Raw genomic sequence first — 20,588 nt, forward strand, 5'->3', positions numbered from 1 at the left:
CATTTTCAAGGTTGATGCAAAAGAGCTACAACTAGAAAAGTTATTACCCACCTGTACAATATATCAGCCACAGGCAAGGATCCCAGGTCTGTCTGTTTCTGTAATAGATGGACTGTGTGAACAAAAGTTTTCAGTGATCCCCTAGGAAAATAATTAAAATAAGAGTTAGAAGTCTTTGTTCATGGAAAATACACTAATTTGTAGGCAAGGCAACAAAGGACAACAGACATTTAAGACACAATGTCCAGTGACAACTTGTTATAAAACCTCAATGATATTTTCACTCTCAATAAGCCAACTTCTTTCCTGTTTGCATTCTTCTTCTGCATTATTTCCACCCCACTCTGGGGTAACACAAACAAAGAGGGGACAGAAAGAAGGATGTTATCTAACTGCCAGCTCTGAATCCACTTCTTATTTTGGGCATCAGCTGCCACAGGCAGCTCCATAAACAATATACAAGGTAGGGCAACTGGGAATCACCTTTAGAGCATCTCAGATTCTTTTTATTCATAATTTAAGAACAATAATGAAGTCTATGCAGCCTGAAGGACTATATTTGGTTTATAAGTGTTGCAAATGAAGGCTTCAAAGGGATAGTCAAGTACTTTCCGCAATTGATTATCCTTAACAGGAATTTAAAAATCTCAAGACTAGGAAATAGAACTTGGGGTATACACTTGCAAGTAGAAAAGGAGTACTTGTGGCACCTTAGAGACTAACCAATTTATTTGAGCATGAGCTTCCGTGAGCTACAGCTCACTTCATCGGATGCATACCGTGGAAAGTACTTGTGGCACCTTAGAGACTAACCAATTTATTTGAGCATGAGCTTCCGTGAGCTACAGCTCACTTCATCGGATGCATACCGTGGAAACTGCAGCAGTTTCCACGGTATGCATCCGATGAAGTGAGCTGTAGCTCACGGAAGCTCATGCTCAAATAAATTGGTTAGTCTCTAAGGTGCCACAAGTACTCCTTTTCTTTTTGCGAATACAGACTAACACGGCTGTTACTCTGACACTTGCAAGTATTTGTCAAAGAAGTTGAACAGTAGATCTCTTAATTGTTTAGACCACTACCAAAATTTTCTTATAATGGGTTCTTCCCCAACTGAAGGGGCTCTCTTTAGTAGCTTCTACAAAATGTTTAACTTGCAGGTCCATATAGAAACTAAGAAAGCAGATTACATTAGTTTTGTACAAAACTTTAGTAGTGCTACGCCCTGGAAAAAGCCTCTAATGGTTGACAGTCTTTTGGCATTCCCTCTTTGAAATGCTCAATTTCTATTTCCCCCCAAGAATTTTTATCAGTTTTTTAAAACAATATTCATCCCATTGCTTTTATATCCTTAGGAAAATGAAGCATCCAGAATTGAAAGAGGATTATCAATAGCAGTCTCCTTTCAAAGGCCTCTTTCTTTCTAAATGGTGCCCAATGCATGGAGGAGTACATAGCTTTTGTAGGTAAACACAAAACTCGAAATACTATGACACTGTAGTCTCTAAGGTGCCACAAGTACTCCTGTTCTTATAACACTGTAGGTAGCATTATGTAGATAACTTTGCAAAGACAAGCTAAGAAGATGATCTTCAAATCAATGCTAGTTAATTTTGGTTCTTTTAACCATTTAAATTCACAAAGACAATATCAATGCCTTTTGATAATAACTTAGATATGCCAGATTGCTCCAGTTGGGGGTCAATTGTTGCTATGTTATTTGTCACGTACATTTTATTTAATGCATCTAATAGATTATAAACCCTGATGATACTACTGTGGTATTCTAATCTGACCTCCTATGTAACCCTGCATAGGAATTCCCTGAATTAATTTGTTTCAATTACAGCAGATCTTTTAGAAAAAGATTCAGTCTTGATTTTAAAATTGCCAGTGATACAGAATCCACCATAACCCTTGGTAAGGTGTTCCAGTGGTTAATTGTGCTTTATTTCTAGTGTGAATTTGTCTAGCTTCAACTCCCAGCACTTATTATAACTTTGTCAACTAGACTGAAGAACCCATTCTCAAAGTTTTGTTCCCCCATATAGGTACTTCTAGACTGGAATCAAATCTCTTCCCCAACCTCCTTAATCTTCTCTTGGTTAAGCAAAACAGATTGAGCTTCTGGAGTCTATCACTATAAGGCAAGTTTTCCAATCTTTTAATCACCTCGTGGCTCTTCTCTGAACCAGCTCCAATTTATCGCATGCTTCTTGAATTGCAGACACCAGAATGGAAAACAGTATTCCAGTAGTTGTCGCATCAGTGCCAAATATAGAGGTAATATAACCTTCCTACTCCTACTCAGGATTCCTACTTATACATCCGAGGATCACATTAGCCTTTTTGGCCACTATGTCGCACTAGGAGCTCATGTTCAACTGATTTTCCACCATGGCCCTCAAGTCTTTTTAAGAGTCACTGCTTCCCAGGAGAAAGTCTCCCATTCTTTGTTCCTAGATGTATAATTTTACATTTGGACTTATTAAAAGTCATACTGTTTGCTTGAGCCCAGTTTATCAATCGGTTCAGATCAAAGTAATTTTTTAAAAAATATCATGAGTTTACCTCAGCTAATCCTTCCTAAAGCTGGCCAAATACACTTTATGTAGAAGGCTATTATTCAAAGCAGAGGGAATTTGAAAGATATAGTAAAAAAATATGGTGTTCGTATTCAAATTCAGTCTACCTATAAGCCAGTAGGTCAAACTACATCAGTCTTTTTCCACAGGTAGCCTTTATAAAGAAACCTATTACAACATCACCTGATAACACTTCTCTAACCATTTGCTAGTTTCCATTATAAAACATACATTTCTTGGGTTTATAATTCTACCTTTGCACCTTATTCAGTTAAAATTGGCAGATAACATCTCAGCCCAGAAGTATTTAAAAAACTGATGTCAAGATTTTCAGATGTGACAAGCGATTTGGTGTACATTAGAGGGTCACGATTTTCAGAAATTGCTAAACACCAGTCCTCTAAAAATCAGGAGCCTTTAAAGTGAAGTAGGATACCGACAAAAAACAAACACACACACACACACACACACAAACAAAGATTAATTTTGAAAGTCTTAGCCTATACCATTTTTTGTCCAAGAAAAACTGAATTAGCACAACCTACTTCCTCTGAGGGCTTGTCTATGTAAAGTGGCAATTGAATGAAAAAGACCTCCTGCAGTACATCAACCTCTATATAAGCCCAGGACAAATAAGCTGCAGGACCAGGGACACAGAGCACAGGGAGAGGTCAGACAAACCTTTCCCCATTTATTAAAAGAGGATGAAGAGAATGTTTAGTATCCTGTGTCAACCATCCTTACAGAGGAGTTCAACACAGTAAAGGAAACCACATAGACAAGAGACAGTCCTAACCTAAATATTTCTGCTTCCACATGACCTAAGTATTTATATTTCTCATATTGGTTTAATCTTTTCCAACCAATTTTTAATATGAAGAGACTACTGGTTAGTGTAAAATGAAAAGCTTTTCCACAGCATGACCACATTATAATTTCTGCCATTCTTTAGCACAAACACATGCTACCATCATCAACCATGACATGTGTCTAATATAGATTCTTCTTACCTTGCACAGGCCAAGGCAACAAGGGCAGCAGCAGCATTCTCTTTTTGCTTATATGGAATCTGTTGGCCTGAGGCAGATGTTTCCTCCAACCAGGAGCAGAGCAAAGATTCAATTCCATTAAGACAGTCAGCTGGTTCCTTAGTCAAACTCAAAGGTTGGCAATCTCGAAGGCAATTCAACAGTACCTCAGCAGTTATGTTACAGAGAGAAGGGTCTGTTCTACTTTGAGACTGAATGAGAGGAAAGACCAATAGAAGTCCCATTCGTGAAGTAAATGGTGCCTGCTCAGGTTGCTGTAACAAACCCTGACGCTTGAGCAAGGCCAATGTTTCTTCATCCCCAGAATTTTCCCGTTCATGTTGTTCTTCCAAGGCTAGCTGGCGCTGGGCATTCCAGAGTCCTCGCAGAGCATTTAAACGGTATTCAAGCAGACGGGCATAGGCATTGCTCTGGTTTCCGCATACAGAACGCAAACGCTCAGCTAGTTCCGTTGGATTCTTAGTCTCAAATGTTAGAATCTAAGAGGAGAACAAGGTCACATTTACTAGTGCAAACATGTCTGCTTTTATTAGAAATGCTTTAAAAAAAGCAAAGTCCAACATAATACATGTAACATAACTTCTAAATATTAGACTGAAACATAATGCCAATCTAAGGTGTTAGAATATTTTTATAAAGAAAACAAGTCTTAAGTCCATGCCTCAAAAAGTGCACACTTATTCCCTGAAGCACATTTTGTAGCGCTTTCTCCAGTTTTAGAACATTTCAAGTGATAGAGCTTCCCCCAATTTTCTAACTTCAACAGCTCCCTCCCACTGCAAAGTTTTTTTCCTGCTATTCATTTCACTTTTATCCCATTATTCTGTTACATCTGCTTCAAATGTTTGCAGTTATATCATGTTCTCTTCCTCCCTGATAGTTGCTGTCACACCAAACATACATCTTACATGTTTTTAAGAGGAGAATGGTGCCTTTATCTTGGCACTTACAAAGAAAATGTGAAACAAAGTGGGAACAACAAAATCAAGTAACCCTGATGGAAAGCAATGTTTGGATAATTCTTCCAAGTACTAAGCCAGAAAACCATTATTTCTATGAGAGACAATAGATCTCTTTTCCTCATATGACATGGTACCACATCTGAGATCAGCAGAGTCACTTGAGCTGGCATGCCCTCAATAGAAATAAGAGGGAGCTGCTGGCAGAGCATTTTCTGTGATAGGTCCTTGGATTTATTAGCCCACAGGAATGATGCAAAGCCCATATTGTCTTCTCTCTTTACTCATGCTATTGAGGAGAGAAAGGGTTAAGAGCAGCGGTGATTATATTAACAGGCAGTCCTTTTATCTTTTGTGTTTTTTAAGTTACAGGATAGGCATACAGAATATAAAATAGGAAGATAAAGATAAATTTTATAAATTTGATGAACAAGAATAGATAAATCACTTCAGGACATGTCATATTCACCATTTTCATGAGTCAACCTACTGAAGTCAGTGAAACTACTTTACCTGAATATAGTGAGCAGGATTTAGCCTTACTAATAAAAGCGTTCATTTAAAAAAATGAATGAAATTCTTACAGAATTTACATTAGTAAAGATACATTTTAATGGTTAAGTATTAGCAAGTAAATTTTGTATATCAATATTTCCAGTCTAAGAATGTTAGTAACTAAACTATACGTTACACTGAATAATACATTTACAATAAATACTGTTTATATTAAATTGCTAAAGTGCTAAGCTTTGTGAATTCGCTCTCCTCCGTGGTAGAATACTCTATTAATCTGTATTAGAGGTTGTCATACTTTATAATATTTTGTTCCAAAATGTCAAACAATTTTATATGCAGGAAATGTGTTGCTTGTAACTAGAGCCCTGCAAATCTGCGGATACCCACTTTATATCCACAGACCATGTCTGCAGATCATGGAGTGGATGCAGGTACAAATTTTGTATCTGCACAGTGCTCTCTACTTCTAACTCACTAGGATGAATTCTCAAATGGAAAGTAACAAACAGCAGCAGCAAAGAGGAAGAACAATTAATGAAGACCAATTCTAAAAACTAACATAATATTTTTAAACAGTAGGTCTTCCAAAGAAAAGGTGGCTCCCCTCAAAGGTTAAACACCTAAGATATTGTTGGGGTGTTTGTTTTTTTTTGTCTGTCTGTTTTTTAAATGCTTGCGAGACAAATGTCACAGGCAACACAAAAGAATCATTACCTACTTATTATTTAGGTTCTCCTTTGATACTGTGACAAACACTATGTCATTTAGTTTGATCTTTTTAGATCAAATATGTTTTGCTTTTTTGTTCTACAAAAATAATAGCGTCTTCAAAGTGTGTGCCAGATGAGGTTTAAACACGTAATTGTGCCTAGCTAAGCTATAAGTTCCTGTATAGCACTATTGATTCAGAACTCTCTCCAGCCTTTCTGGACTATAAACAAAGTCTGTATCTATTTTGAAACACAGTTATTCACTCAGTGGACCTAAAGCATGAGATTCAAAGTGAGAATGCCGGAGTACAGATTACTATTCCATTATCTTATTAATGTATATGAAATGAAAACCAAGGAGGAAGAAGAAAAGAAAGGAAGTGAAAGAAGACAAACTGTTTAGATTGATTGAGTGGAACTTTCAAATCAAAGTTCAATTTCAGCCCAAACTCAACATCTTGTCTTCGGTCAGTTAAAACGTTATATACTAACCAATAAATTATATAGCACAGATAGCCTTAACAACATGGGAACAGCTTTGAGCGTAGACCTTTACAAGGGGGATCAGTAGGGCAACTCAATGATACCAAGCCATATACTGTATAGCAAAAGCTCTCCAACTTTTTAATTCAGAAGACCAACTTCATGAGGGGAAAGATCTCTAGAGCCCTGCGCAGATACAAAAATTGTATCCACATCCGATCCACTAAAGTAAATATCGGCAGATCTGCAGGGCTTTAAAGATCTCCTCATGGACCATCAGATCTCCCAGTCCAACAATCTGTCACAGTACAATTCCCCCCAAATGTTACGTTTTTAGGAAGAGTGGGAAAGAGTCCTGTGGCACCTTATAAACTAACAGATGTATTGGAGCATAAGCTTTCGTGGGTGAATACTCACTTCGTCGGATGCATGTAGTGGAAATTTCCAGCCACGCATCTAACGAAGTGGGTATTCACCCACAAAAGCTTATGCTCCAATACGTCTGTTTGTCTATAAGGTGCCACAGGAGTCTTTGCCACTTTTACAGATCCAGACTAACACAGCTACCCCTCTGATTTTTAGGAAGGGCTCTCTGGACTGCTGTTGAATAGAAAGCCATGTGCCTTAAATTCCATTTAATTCCTAACCTGTGAAAAATAAGCAAAAATTATGCACCTGCTAATCTAAAGTGTCCTTTGTGTCTGAACAGCTGGAGGACAGTTTAACTTCTTCCTTCCCAGAAGAATGTTTTTGATAATTGATTTTGTAATTTTTCTGCTTTAATAAAACCTGATACAAAGTGCATATGTGCGACACATACATTAATTTGTGCTTTAAAATTTATTAAAATGTTAATCCACTCATGTTACACAAAGAAACCACTGAAGAAATCAAAAACAAGCTTTTGCAAGATCAAAGAATTAGAACAAGTTTTGTTGCTATGTATTTTTATGATCAGGATCAAATATTTAAGTTGAAATTTCTTCACAACTATTCTGACACTTGTGATTGGGTATTTTTAACTTTAATTCCAAGTAAACGTTAAATTCCTATTTTAAATATCGTTTTGCAGACAGAAAAAAAATGTCATTAAGTATCTTCATTATTCTAAAAAATTCCTCGTTTTGCTATTTGTGTATCTTCTGTAAGGGTACATTTTTAGAATGCTATCTACAAACAACAAGAAAGATTATTCTAAAAAGATTTGGGAGATAATTAACCAAATAGACATCTTATGTGCATACACTTAAGTGACTGCTACATATATTGATTTAGCAGTGCCCACAGGTTACTGAGCTTTTAAAAATCTGTTTGATTGTTCAGAATTAGCCCATTTTAAATGGCACCTTATAAGCACCAGAAAGACCATTTATTAATAAAGCTAGGTTGTTCAGACACTAATTTTTAGAGTAAGGTCAGCCTTAAAATATTTTTATAACAATTATTTCATGCTTTTTCTTCTCAGCAAATGTTGAGTACCTTTTCTTTTTGTAGTCTTTTCTCATGCTTAATAAGCATGTATGGCCTGTGACAACATTTAAAGCTACAAAATAAGTTTCATCCTGGGCTCAGATACATTCCCTTGTCATTGCAACCAACCAGGGAGGCCACAAGCATTTTACAGGGAAAACACACATTAATACTTTATTATTGTAATCAGTCAGATGAGGGAAGGGTGCATAAGTAGTAACTGACTACAGAGATCACCCTCATCATCTCTGCAATAGGTCAAATTTTCCACTGCTCCAGAGCAGGATTCAACATAACTGGGTAAGTTGAAGGAGCACTTACCTTCAACTTATCAAGTTTACTATTTTCTTTTAAAACATGATTTCAGCACACAAATATCAAAGAAATCATAACTATGGAGCCAAACCTGAAAAAGACTCCAAAGACATGTTTCTTATTCACACAGGAAAAGTCACACAGATTTTTGGTATTTGTGCATAAATATGAAAGCAGTAATCTTTGAGGCAGCATCTGAAACAACATTTCATTCCAGAATTATTCAAGAATCCAAATGGCAAACTAGCCAACTGAACATCTCTAGGGATGCAAGTAAATTGATCAGAACATGAGCTACTTAGCTGAAGCAAAGATCAATTTAACAATTAAAATGACACTTGTCATTACAAATGACAAAAGCTTTGGTCACTAAAAGTGACCAATCTAACTAATCGAAGACTAAAACTGGGTTCTTCCCCTCAGTTTTCAGGAAAAGGTCTCTGTGCAGGAAACAAGGGGAGGAACAGGAGAAAAATTTTAATTATTGCTTGAATGGTTTATATTGGTGTTGTTATACAATAATCTACCTCTGATTCCTATATGCAAATAATTATGGTACAGATTCTCAGCAGATGTTAATAGAGCTATGCTAATTCACATCATTGGAGCTGTGCTGATTTATACCTGTTGAGGATCTGTCCCCAAGTCTTCAAAGATTGAAAGTCAGAAGATTAACCAAGTGAAAATTTACTTTTTCGAACAAAGTAGAGCAAGGCACTTGTAGACCTGAACATCTAATGACAAAGTATTTGCTAAATTTCCGTCTTTTTTATAACACTGCTTACTTGACGGTCTCTGGTCATAAATCTCTAAGGATTGCTAGATACAGATTTGCATCCATACACCTGCTTACATCTTTTGGTTTATAAAGTATACAGCTTCTGAATTTTAGTTCATAAGGTTTCCAGTTTTTAGTTCTCAACTAAATTAAGGACTCTCCCTGCAAACCGACACAATTTATATCAAGTTGAATTACCTACTGTTTGTAGGACTCCCCAGCTCCTTTTCTTTGGTATGTTTCTTTACTTTCCTCTTAGAATCACTGACCGATTAGAAAAGGAGTACTTGTGGCACCTTAAAGACTAACAAATTTATTTATCTGAGCATAAGCTTTCAGGAGCTACAGCTCACTTAATCGGATGCACTCAGTGGAAAATACAGTGGGGAGATTTATATACAAAGAGAACATGAAACAATGGGTGTTACCATACACACTGTAACAAGAGTGATCAGATAAGGTGAGCTATTACTAGCGGGTGTGTGTGTGTGTGTGTGTGTGTGTGTGTGTGTGTGTGTGTGTGTGTGTGTGTGTGTGTGTGTGTGTGTGTGTGTGTGTGTGTGTCTACCTATTGTAGTGATAAGGTGGGCCATTTCCAGCAGTTGACCCACCTTGATTATCACTACAAAAGGTCCCCCCCACCGCTCTCCTGCTGGTAATAGTTCACCTTACCTGATCACTCTTGTTACAGTGTGTAGGGCAACACCCATTGTTTCATATACTCTGTGTATATAAATCTCCCCACTGTATTTTCCACTGCATGCATCCGATGAAGTGAGCTGTAGCTCCTGAAAGCTTATGCTCAGATAAATAAATTCGTTAGTTAGTCTCTAAGGTGGCACAAGTACTCCTTTTCTTTTTGCGGATACAGACTAACACGGCTGCTACTCTGAAACCTGACAGATTAGACTATCATTTGGACACTGATAATATAGAGATGTACTGCTTTGCTGCTGCAATTTCTAGAAAGGTTGTGTCTGGTTTGCTCGTAGAAGCATCAATTTATATAAAATTCCCTACCTTGAATGGTTTACTTCTTCTAGCCATTTTCAGAATCCTTATCTGCCACAAACAGAAATGGACACATCTGCTTGGTCTTGCTCTTATAATGCAACATTTGTGCACATTCCTCAATACAACTCACTCACTAATAATTGATAAGAAAGTTGAGTGAACTGTAAAAATAGTACTTCTGATATTCCACAACGAACAGCTGGTTCTGTAAGTGAATTGTAACAATGCTGAAGGCATTTCTTGAACTGGCTACAAAATTATTTCTTTTTTGCAGTGGAATTCAGAGGCTTTATAACATGAGACTTATCAATAGGGTCCTGGCACAGTCTCCATCACTGACCATTTTTATGTCAAGATTGGATGTTTTTCTAAAAGATCGGCTCTAGGAATTATTTGGGGAAGTTCTAGGGCTGATGTTATACAAGAGGTCAAACTAGAATGATCATAATGGTCCCTTTTGGCCTTGGAATCTATAAATCTATAGTTTTCAAAGTGTCTATTGTTGGTATAATCTGTATTTGGTAAATCTTGGACACAAATGTCATTTGTTTGGAGACATTGTGGTCTGCTATAAATTTAGATGATTTAACTTCTTAATTAGTTAGCAAAGGCCTAAAGAAAAAGTCATTTCTTTCATATATTTTGTAGCCACTTTGCATCTTGGCAACTTATATTTGTTTTTGAGAGATGTTAAAATGCTCACTGCATAGGATTTTTAAAATAAAAAATGTCTGCAGTACAGACAGATGTCATATGAGACTTTATAGTAAAATTCAATGATTTTAATTGAAGTTGAAAGGAGCTGATTTAAAATGTTTACTGACTGAAACACAAAACTTTAAAAAACTTGCTGGGTTCCATATTTTATAATAAAAACTGTAAACATAAACCAGGTTGGCTGGAAGATTCACTAAGCCCCTACCTTTAAAACTATAACTGAGTCAGGGGACTGAGCCTTAATATTGTTAAAAGTTGTAGTATAGATGTCTCATGTTTCCATAACCTGATAAAAATTTTGGATCCCTGAATTGGTTATCACTGTAGTGCTGATGGGCCTTTAGGGCATACACCTTTTGGCAAACCTGGCCCAATTTGTGATTTTCTTTCAAAATCATTTTGAAACCATATGAAACCTGGTGGGTTCTACTGATTGCTTTGATATTCTCGCTCAGATTACCATGACATTCAATGTTGAAAGAGAGCACAGGTATATTAAGAAGAGTATGCACGCAGTAGTTTGTTTACTATAGTCTGTAGTAGAACAAGCAAATAAATCTAGAAGTCTGTACCCTCCCCTTTTGCTATGCCTCCTCCAGCTCCTTATACCTCTTAATGTCAAAGCTAACTCAGGACCATGCTGGATAGACTCATGGAGCTCATGGCTCAACTGCTGCAACTTCTTGGCTCAAAGAAAGAATCCAGATGCTGGGGAGCAAAATCCTTCAGGGCTCCACAGGCCTCTTACATGGACTTGACAAGCAGATAAATGTGACATTTGAAGGCAGAATAGTCCTCTTTAAACTCCCAATGTGAAGACACGGGGAACAAAACCAACCTTCTGAAAACAAAGCTTGCTATATGGGATGATGTTGAGGAGTCCCTAAGCATCAAAGGTGCATAGTTATTGGGACCAGAATTGGCTGACCAGGATCAAGACTTTAAGGCTGACTCCTCCAGGTGCTCAGCATTGGGGGATAAAGCCTACATGTTGATGTCCACGGAACAGAGCTTGAATTATTATTAGTAGTAGTAGTTATACCGTAGCCTCAGGAGCTCTAGACATGGTCCAAGATCCCATTATGCTAGATGCTTTTCAACACGAAGTGACAATCTCTGCCCTAAAGAGCTTACAACAGATGGATACAGACAGACGAGAGAACAAGGAAACAATGAGAAAATATTGGCGTGGCTCTCTATCCTTGAGAGATGCGATGGCTAGAGAGCATCTCAGACTGAGCATTTTCTTGAGACAGAACAAGCACCAAACATGCTGATCCAAAGCTCACTGAAATCCCCCTCCCCATTTACTCCAGTGGGCTTTGGTTCTGGCCATAGTGCTACCACAGATGGGACACAACTGAAAGCCTTTGTGTTACAGATGGCTGAGGCTCACACCATCAGATTCAACAAAGCAGACAAGGCTCAGAGGAGCCACAAATGGGGGGAGGTCCCTACCAGGCCAGAAGTTCAGACTAAACTATCCCAACATTAGTTGGGAAAACCGGAGGCAATTTTCTAGAGGAACAGACAGCAGTATGGATGGACACAGCCAAGGCTGTGCTCGTAGCTGATGGCAGTCAAAAGTAACTGAGTAGCATGGTATCACCTTAAATATCCTTAGGAGAGAGGAAGAAGGTAGGTGTGAAAGGCTAGGTAGAGTTACTGTTTTCTCTAAGGTTTCAGAGTAACAGCCGTGTTAGTCTGTATTCGCAAAAAGAAAAGGAGTACCTGGGGCACCTTAGAGACTCACAAATTTATTTGCGCATAAGCTTTCGTGAGCTTTCTTCTTTCTAAGGTTACTGTTTTCCAGTAAGTGCCTAATTTACACTCAGAACCTCAAAGCAGAGATCCAAGAACTATCCTCTTTTCCCTAATCTCTCTAAGACAGGGAAGCGTGAGGAAGCTGCATCCCAGTGGATGAATACACAGGACTTTAGTGCTCACGGAAGGTGTGAAGTTTAACAGTCCTGGCAACTGAAGTTCACTTAGGGAAGCACAAGCTATAGTTTTCTTCACCAGAGGCAGCCAAGGTAAGAAAACAAATGGTAAACTGGTATAAATAATATTTACTCCATGTGTTGTACAGGGGAGAGCACAGGCCAGCACTTAAGGATACGTCTACATTGCAAAGAAAAATCCATGACACCGTGTCTCAGAGCCTGGGTCCAATTGACTTGGGCTTGCGGGGCTAAAAAATAGCAGTGTAGACACTGCTGGTTGGGCTGGAGCCAGGACTACGAGACCCTCCCACCTCACCAGGTTTCAGAGCCCCGGCTCTAGCCTGAGTGGGAAAATCTACTCAGCTATTTTTAGCCCCGCACCCGAAGCCCAAGTCAATTGACCCAGTCTCAGACTCTGTGTTGCAGGTTTTTCTTTGCAGTATAGACATATCCTTAGTTAGTACTGCAGAACAGACACTAACAAGGCTCACTCTATACTTGCACAGAGAGCTTGCAAAAGACTATTTCCTAAATCACAAGTAATTTCAGTGAAAGGTAGTAAAGTGAGAAGGAGAAGTTGAGCCACAGGCACAGTTTGCTATTCAGGGAGAAACTTAAAAAGAAATAATTCGTACTACTACCCACTGCTGACAAAGAGAGCAAAGGAGAAACTCATTACAATGTTGTGGATAGAGACCAGGCTTTTAAGAGTAAGGGATAAAACATTTGTTATAAATAACATTTTTTTAAGCTTTCAAATCCCATCAATATTACCTCAACAAAATTTTTGCTATACCCAGAAAAGCGTGAAAGATAAAAAATAAACGAATGCTGGAAGAGATGTTAAAAAAAATCCCACAATTTCTGAAATAGATTATGTGCAAATTCTTACATAAAGTACACCAAAGATTTTTTATATAGATAGTGTTTTGACTACTAGGCACTGCAATGTCAAAGCTTTGTTTGTTTAATCAATATAAGCTTTTTAAAACATAAGTTACAAATGTCTAGACCACATTTTAAATACATATAAGGACCTCCACTTCTATGCACAATTGAATGTACCACCACACCTCCAATTTGAGATCACAAAATGCTATGAGAAAAGGAGTACTGGTGGCACCTTAGAGACTAACCAATTTATTTGAGCATAAGCTTTCATGAGCTACAGCTCATTTCATCGGATGCATACTGTGGAAAGTGTAGAAGATCTTTTTATATAAGATCTTTTATACAAGATCTTTTAAAATGCTATGACAATCACAAGTACAACAATTTCTTGCATGAAAAAATTCCAAACCCCAAATCCCTTCACCTATGAGTGACTGACTGAATACATTGCATTCCTAAAGAATGGAGAAAAGAATCTGCACATTCTGCAAAGACTTATTTATATTACAGTAGCACCTACAGCCTCAGTCAAGACTGATGTCTCACTGTTGTAGACACTGTACAAACACATAGGCCTGGTCTACACCTAAAAAACTTAGGTTGACCTAGCGACGTTGCTTAGGGGTGTGAAAAATTTTCACACCTCCTGCTTCTGACAGGCAGAAGAATTCTACCGTCCATCTAACTACTACTTCTCAAGGGACTGGATTTTCTACAGTGATGAAAAAACCCCTTCCATGGCTGTAATAACTGTCTACACTAAAGTGCTGCAGCTGTGCCTCTGCAGTGTTTGTAGTGTAGACAGACCCATAGTAAGAGAGAATTCCTGACCCGAAGAGCTCACAGTCAAAATAAGCAAGAAATATAAAGGTTGGGAGGGGCATGAGAGACAGAAAGAGAGAGCGAGAGAATGTGACTTGCATGAGTTCACAAAGCTCGTCTGTGGCAAATAGAACCAAAGCAGACCAATCACAAATTATAACTGTTCCTATACAAGTAGGGGGACTGAATAATGAAATGGAACAGTCCATAATGAAGTGCAGAGTCAAAATCTTAAAACGCTCATCTAGATCTTCTAATATCCCCAAGTCAGTGCCTTAAGAAGAAAGGCTATGGGATAAGAGAGGGTAAACCCACTAACAGATGTTTAGAGCTTCTGCACTCCCTCTCTTTTTCTCTCATGCATACCTAGTGGTCAAGCTGTACTGTTATTTGCTTGTTTTAGGGGCGACAATGACTCTCTTACTGCGTAAATATTGTGGCCTTTGTTAAATAAACTATATGCTCCATAATGTATAGCTGGACACATTTTGAAATCTAACAAATAAGCAGCAAGACAAAAAAAAAAACCCCACCAAAACCAGCATCAAAAAGACAATTATGATTAAGTGAGCAACAGTCCCAATATCAGCTACTGCCCTATTTACTATAAAAGATACTTTGACATATTGTTAACATTAAAAGGGCTCTTTTAAAATCAATTTCTCGTTCTTGAATGCCAAGTGATAGTGTTTCCTGATCTGGTACAGACAGTAGCGGATGCTGGGGCTATTGCTTACTTCAGGCAGAGGATCCTGAATCCTGATGTTGAACAAAAGGGTCAGGTGTTTTCAGCTCTCAAGCAGATGTCAAGGATCTAATTCAATTTCTAACAAAGTTTTCCTGGGTGATATGGAAGTCTGAAGAGACACTGGGCTACAAGAAAGGGTGGGAACACTGAGTCACCTTGTCCCAATAAAATATCACGTAGGGGTGGATCTGCCACACGTGCTCCCAACTCCCACACCTTTCTGGCTGAAGTGATGGTTACGAGGAATGCATTTTTGAAGAAGGAGGAGAGAACAGCTTCTCATAGGCTCAAAGTGTGGCTTCCTCAATGCACTGAGAAATAGATTAAGGTCCTAAGGTGGAGTTGGCTCTCTAATGTGAGGGAAAAGGTTGGTCACGCCCTTAATGAAACCTGAAGGTGTGGGGTGTGTGTGAATACTGATAACTTGTCAACCGGTAGGTAGAAGGCTATAACAGCAGACCAGGTAAACTTTGATGGAGCTAAGAGATAAGCCCAGGGTTTTTAAATTCAACAGATATTCAAGTATATGACTGAGGTGTGACTTTCAAGGCGATAATGCTCATTAGATGTCTCAAGAATGGGAACAATTCCACTTCCGCAAGTAAGTCTCTCTTGTGGAGAGTTTCCTACTATCCACAGCACATTTTGTACTTCGAAAGAACAATCCCTTTTTATGCCCAAGAGACATCAAGGAGCCAGGCCTTGAGATGTAGCAAGGAGAGGTTGAGATGAGTTATTGTGCTGAATTCTTGGGTCAGTAGATCTGCTGTCAGGGGAAGTGAAGAGGTGGCCGCAGAGTCAGGTGAATCAGGTCTGGGAACCACACCTGCCTCAGTCTTGCCAGTGCTGCGAGGATGATAACCACTTTCTCTTGCTTCAGTTTGCTCAGGACCTTGAGGAACAACAATGTTGTGGGATAGGCATATAGCAGAATTCGAGGCCAAGAAGTGAAAAAGGTGCCTCCTAAAGAATCGAGATCTTGACCTCATCATGAGCAGAATCATCGGCATTTCCCATTAGATGGAGTCGCAAAGAGGTTTAGATCTCCAGGAAGCCCCAGGTAAAAAAAATCTTCTGTAGGATAGGATCACTCAGCTCCCATTCATGGTGCTGGCAGAAATGTCTGCTCAGCATGTCTGCTATGGTGTTTTGCAGACCTGGAAGATATGCTACTGAGATGTCAATTTGGTGTGTTATGCACCAGTTACACAGTTTTATTGTCTCTGTGTGCAAGGATTGGGATCTTGCTCCTCCTTGATGTTTTATATAATACATGGTCACACTTGTCTGCCATAACTCTAAATGATTCTTGATCTTACGCAGAAAGCGGTTACACATGTACCAGACTACTTTGAGAACTACTACACTAGAACTAACTCCTGTTCTGACCACTAGGCCAGACCTCCTACGTTCCGGTCCCTAACTTGATGTATCCTGCAGAGTCTGGTCTTGTGGTTTTTCCTTTCCTGACATTTGGTTTTAGATGATGCAGTACTTTTTTATTTTCCTCAGACCTACAAAATATTGCACGGGCTTCTGTACAGAAAAGATTATATTCCAAGAAAGTGAACTGTAGCAAGACTGGACTCTCATAACTCTGCAGACAGCAGTACACTGTGTGCGCATACAACCATAAGCGGATATATTATTTCTGCTGCAGTACAAAAACCATTACCAAATTTTTACAGTCTGTGCTGAAACCAACTCACTCGATTCTCTCAGTGATGCTGGTGGAATTTATATGCCTATATCAAGAGGAGATTAAACCAATTTTAACTGTGCAAGAATTCCAGATATCTCAAGAACAGTGGCATTTAAGCTTTGATTAGTACTTCTAGGATAAAAGAAGGAAAGCAGAAGTAGTTGAATACCTATCTATTCAAATTACCACAAGGAGTCTTAACTGCTTCTTAGGTGCCTTATCACTAAATTTGTCAATTTCTTTGCCTTTAAAAGAGATTACAGAAAATGATAAAAAACATAGCAAAGAAAGTTATGTTCCCAAATATATCAAAGAGTATATTAAACAGGTGGTATGTTGGGGGCGGGGGGAAGCTTGCTACAAAGGTATATATTCATATAGCCAGAAGAGAGATTCTAAAGCAGAGCCAAAAATAGAATCTACCTTCTTGACTTCCAGCCCCATCCCATAACCAAAAGGTCATACTTCTCCTCCCCAGCACATGTAACATATATGGACAATTGCTTTCTTATGTGGTCACTTATTCTTTAAGCAGAAAGCTAGTACAATATAGTGAATTCCAAGTTTCCAAATTGTTCTGTGATAGAAATACCAGCATTTCTTAGCTTAAGACATTCTTGCAAAGTAAAATGCATAGCAAAAGTATATCAAAATTTAAACTGCTCCAAAAAGCTATACTGTGTACAAACTCTCAACCCTCAGCCTGATGGATTGTGTCACTGTACTACGATCTAGCAATTCTGGTTAATACAATTTCTGAAGAGACACAACAGGAATCACAGTAAAGCCTTCAAGAGCAGTAAGCCATAAATCCCATGAACATCATAGAATCAGCCCAGTAAACCATTTACTCCAAGCATATGCCAATCTCAGATATGCAAAATATGTAAAGGATATGTTCTTAAAATCTGCCCTCAGCATAGACGGGAAGAAATACACCAACTGAATAAGAGGTTGTGACACAGAGGCACACTGGTGGTTCACTACCCTCTGTCAGCTACTCTTGTCAGGCCTGACATACTCACTATACCTAACACACAGTGTCATGATATTTATTTAAAAGGTGACGTGCAATATGCCAATTTGAAATCTAACAACACTGGTCATTAATATCACGTGAAATGTTTGTAACAACAATGTAGTGAAAGTATGGATACACTGATATTATTACTAGGAGACTGTAAACCAACAAAGGAGACAAAGCAGAATTTTCTCTATAAAGGGGAAATAAAATATAGTGACAGATGCCCTGCCAACAAAAGAGGGTTCTGACCTGCTGCCTCTGGGTCAGCCAGTGGCTAATCTTCCTGCAGTTTGGTAAGGGGGAGGTGTGACCCTAAGAGCACCTATGCCAGATGGTAAGAGACTCCCTGGTATGTAGCAAAAAAGAAAAAGATTGGTAGGAAATCTACGCTGAACCAAGGCTGTAGCTTGGTAAGTCTTAGCCACTAGGAAGTGTATTTTACTTTTATTGGCTTGTAACCATTGTGTCTTTATCCCTTATACTTGAATTCACTTAAAATCTCTCTTTTCAATTTAATAAACTTGTTTTACTTTTATTCTAAATCAATCCACTACTGTGTTTGACTTGCAGTGATTACTAACTCCAGTTAAAGAAACAAGCTGCTGCACTTTTGTCTCTTTAAAGGACCAATGCCCCTTATTACTCCTGTGAATGTTCCAGGAGAAGGCTTGACATTTCAGGACAGATGGTTCTGGGGAAATCTGGGACTGAGGGATCACACTGCAAGTGGTAAAGAAGGCTGGTAGAGACCAGGTCGGGGCTGTTGTGCTGTAGGCAGGCTGCTGGGGTCAGAGTGCTGAACCAGGGATGCACAGCACACAGATGGTTAGGGAACTGCATGCTTGTCTGCTGGTTGTTGGTGTTGGCCTGGACTCTCTGAAAATCATTACTCAAGTGAATTTCTTGGTTATAAGATTGTGTTCATTGTTACTTGCAAATAGTAAGAGAATTTCTATGTTTCGTTCTTCTTAGATCAATAGTATTGTATATGGAAATGTTTCTGTAATACTGATATTACATTTGATGCATATGTACACATATGTAATATTTGATGTTTCAAATTTTGAAAATACATACAATTTTAAAATTGTAACATAATACTCTTGCTGTACTCCATTGCGCCTAACAAGTCTTTCAGCTACTGTAACAATACACAGCAGGATGAACTTTCAATTTATAATCAGAGTTCGGGGATTGCTCTAGTTTTTCAAAATATGTCAAGTAATTTTAATCATATCTCCTCCAAAATCTCTGATTCATATTATGCTGTATATAGAAGCATGATTAACTGCTCAGCTAAAAGCATGAACCATGTTTCCCTTGTGGAAGCACTGTAAGTTTAATCACTCACTTTGAAATATGCCATAGGAGAAATAAGCAAAAATAATTAAAATGTACACATACAATCTAATATTCAAAACATCCTTAGTATCCTTCACAGTATATAAAAAGAATACACAAATATCAATCAAAATGTAATCTAATTTTTCTACCTACACTTCCTTTGTTAACAATCCTACTGTCTCTCAGCACAGATTTAAAATACATACAGATATTAATAAAAGAAAAATCTATGTGGGCGGTTTTAATCTATTTTAATATGAAAATACTGATTTGGCTTTTATTATTATTTATATATTTGGATTCAAATTACTAAGGGAGGGGGGAGAATCCAGACCCTCATCCTGCACCCACTACAGAGTATAGCATTTACTGCAGTAAGTAGTCTCACTGAAGTTGGCAATAAGCAATATGCTTCGTAATAGATGTTTGCAGAATAAATTCCATAAAATATGTTCTCTAATATTTTCCATATGAGGTAGCTAGATTATGATTTAAAATGAAGTTCTTCAGGCTGCTGATCTATAATTTAGACTAGAGCCTTTCAGAGTTGTTGTTTTTTTAAATGTGACTGAAATCTGAATAAAGGTAACTGGTGATAAAAAAACATTTAACAGTATCATCCACACTATAGATCAAGTCAGACTGTTGGTGGGACAGGCCAAGATTTCAGGATTGCTTTCATAAGAAAGAACAAACAATGAACGGGCTGAAAAATCCATTCACAAAGCAAGTGGATAATTTGCCCTGGTGAATGAGAGTATTGTCAATTTACATAGAATTTAAGCTTTCATTTATGGTGGCAAAGATAACCTTCCAAATGTGAGCCAAGTAGTAAACTGATCCAGTGTCATCTTTCTGGGCAGCAGAGCTACATTTGGAGAACCATGATAATTTCATACTGCTGCTGCTTAGGAAAGCTCTGAGCACCAGCAGAGACAGATTTTGGAGTATTTACAGTGGAAGAGGATCTGAAAATCAGGGTCTATGGTAGGAGTAGAAAAGGTACTCATATTACAGTGATAAGCATGATGTAAATGCCCAAACAGTAGTAAACTACCAACCCCTCTTTCTGCAGCCATTGAGATAGAATTTATAAACACACCAGCTAAGCCAGAAGACATTGTGAAAGAAAGTACCACAAGAAAGTTCCAGGAGCAGCATTCTGCTATAAATCCCAACACTGGAATTCAGGTGTTCAGTTTCTCAAAATGGTACTGCCCCTTGCTAATGGGGATCCCACCCTTGTCTTTCGTATCTATTCACTGAAAAAAAAACCTTCCTTAACGCAGAGTAAGGTTGCCTGATGCTATCTTGAGTCCTCCCAGAACATCCTTTTTAACAAAACTCAAACTTCTGAAAACTAGGAAATATAAAGTTACACTACACACCAATAAAACCTTAATTTTGCCCTCCTGGAGCTGACAATCATTAGGAATTATCTGCATGCCCCTCAGCTGCGTTCCCTGTATTAAGTGTAGCTGTACTGAATGGTGGAGGGATTAGCTTGAGAAAGTTGGC

General features: G+C 38.3%; 1 protein-coding gene across 2 annotated transcripts in view; it reads right to left on the minus strand.

The window, feature by feature from the left end:
- Nucleotides 1-20,588, minus strand: part of HECTD4 (HECT domain E3 ubiquitin protein ligase 4) — a 121,496-nt gene that overhangs the window by 93,093 nt on the left and 7,815 nt on the right. For both annotated transcript variants that reach the window (XM_073313568.2, XM_073313567.2), the window contains exons 2-3: nucleotides 3,596-4,113; nucleotides 52-141 (exon numbers count right to left, since the gene is read on the minus strand). In XM_073313568.2, coding sequence (XP_073169669.2) covers nucleotides 52-141; nucleotides 3,596-4,113 — 608 coding nt within the window. The remainder of the gene's footprint in view (nucleotides 1-51; nucleotides 142-3,595; nucleotides 4,114-20,588) is intronic.

The sequence above is a fragment of the Lepidochelys kempii genome, chromosome 15 (assembly GCF_965140285.1).
Source record: "Lepidochelys kempii isolate rLepKem1 chromosome 15, rLepKem1.hap1, whole genome shotgun sequence".
Lineage (NCBI taxonomy): Eukaryota > Metazoa > Chordata > Testudines > Cheloniidae > Lepidochelys > Lepidochelys kempii.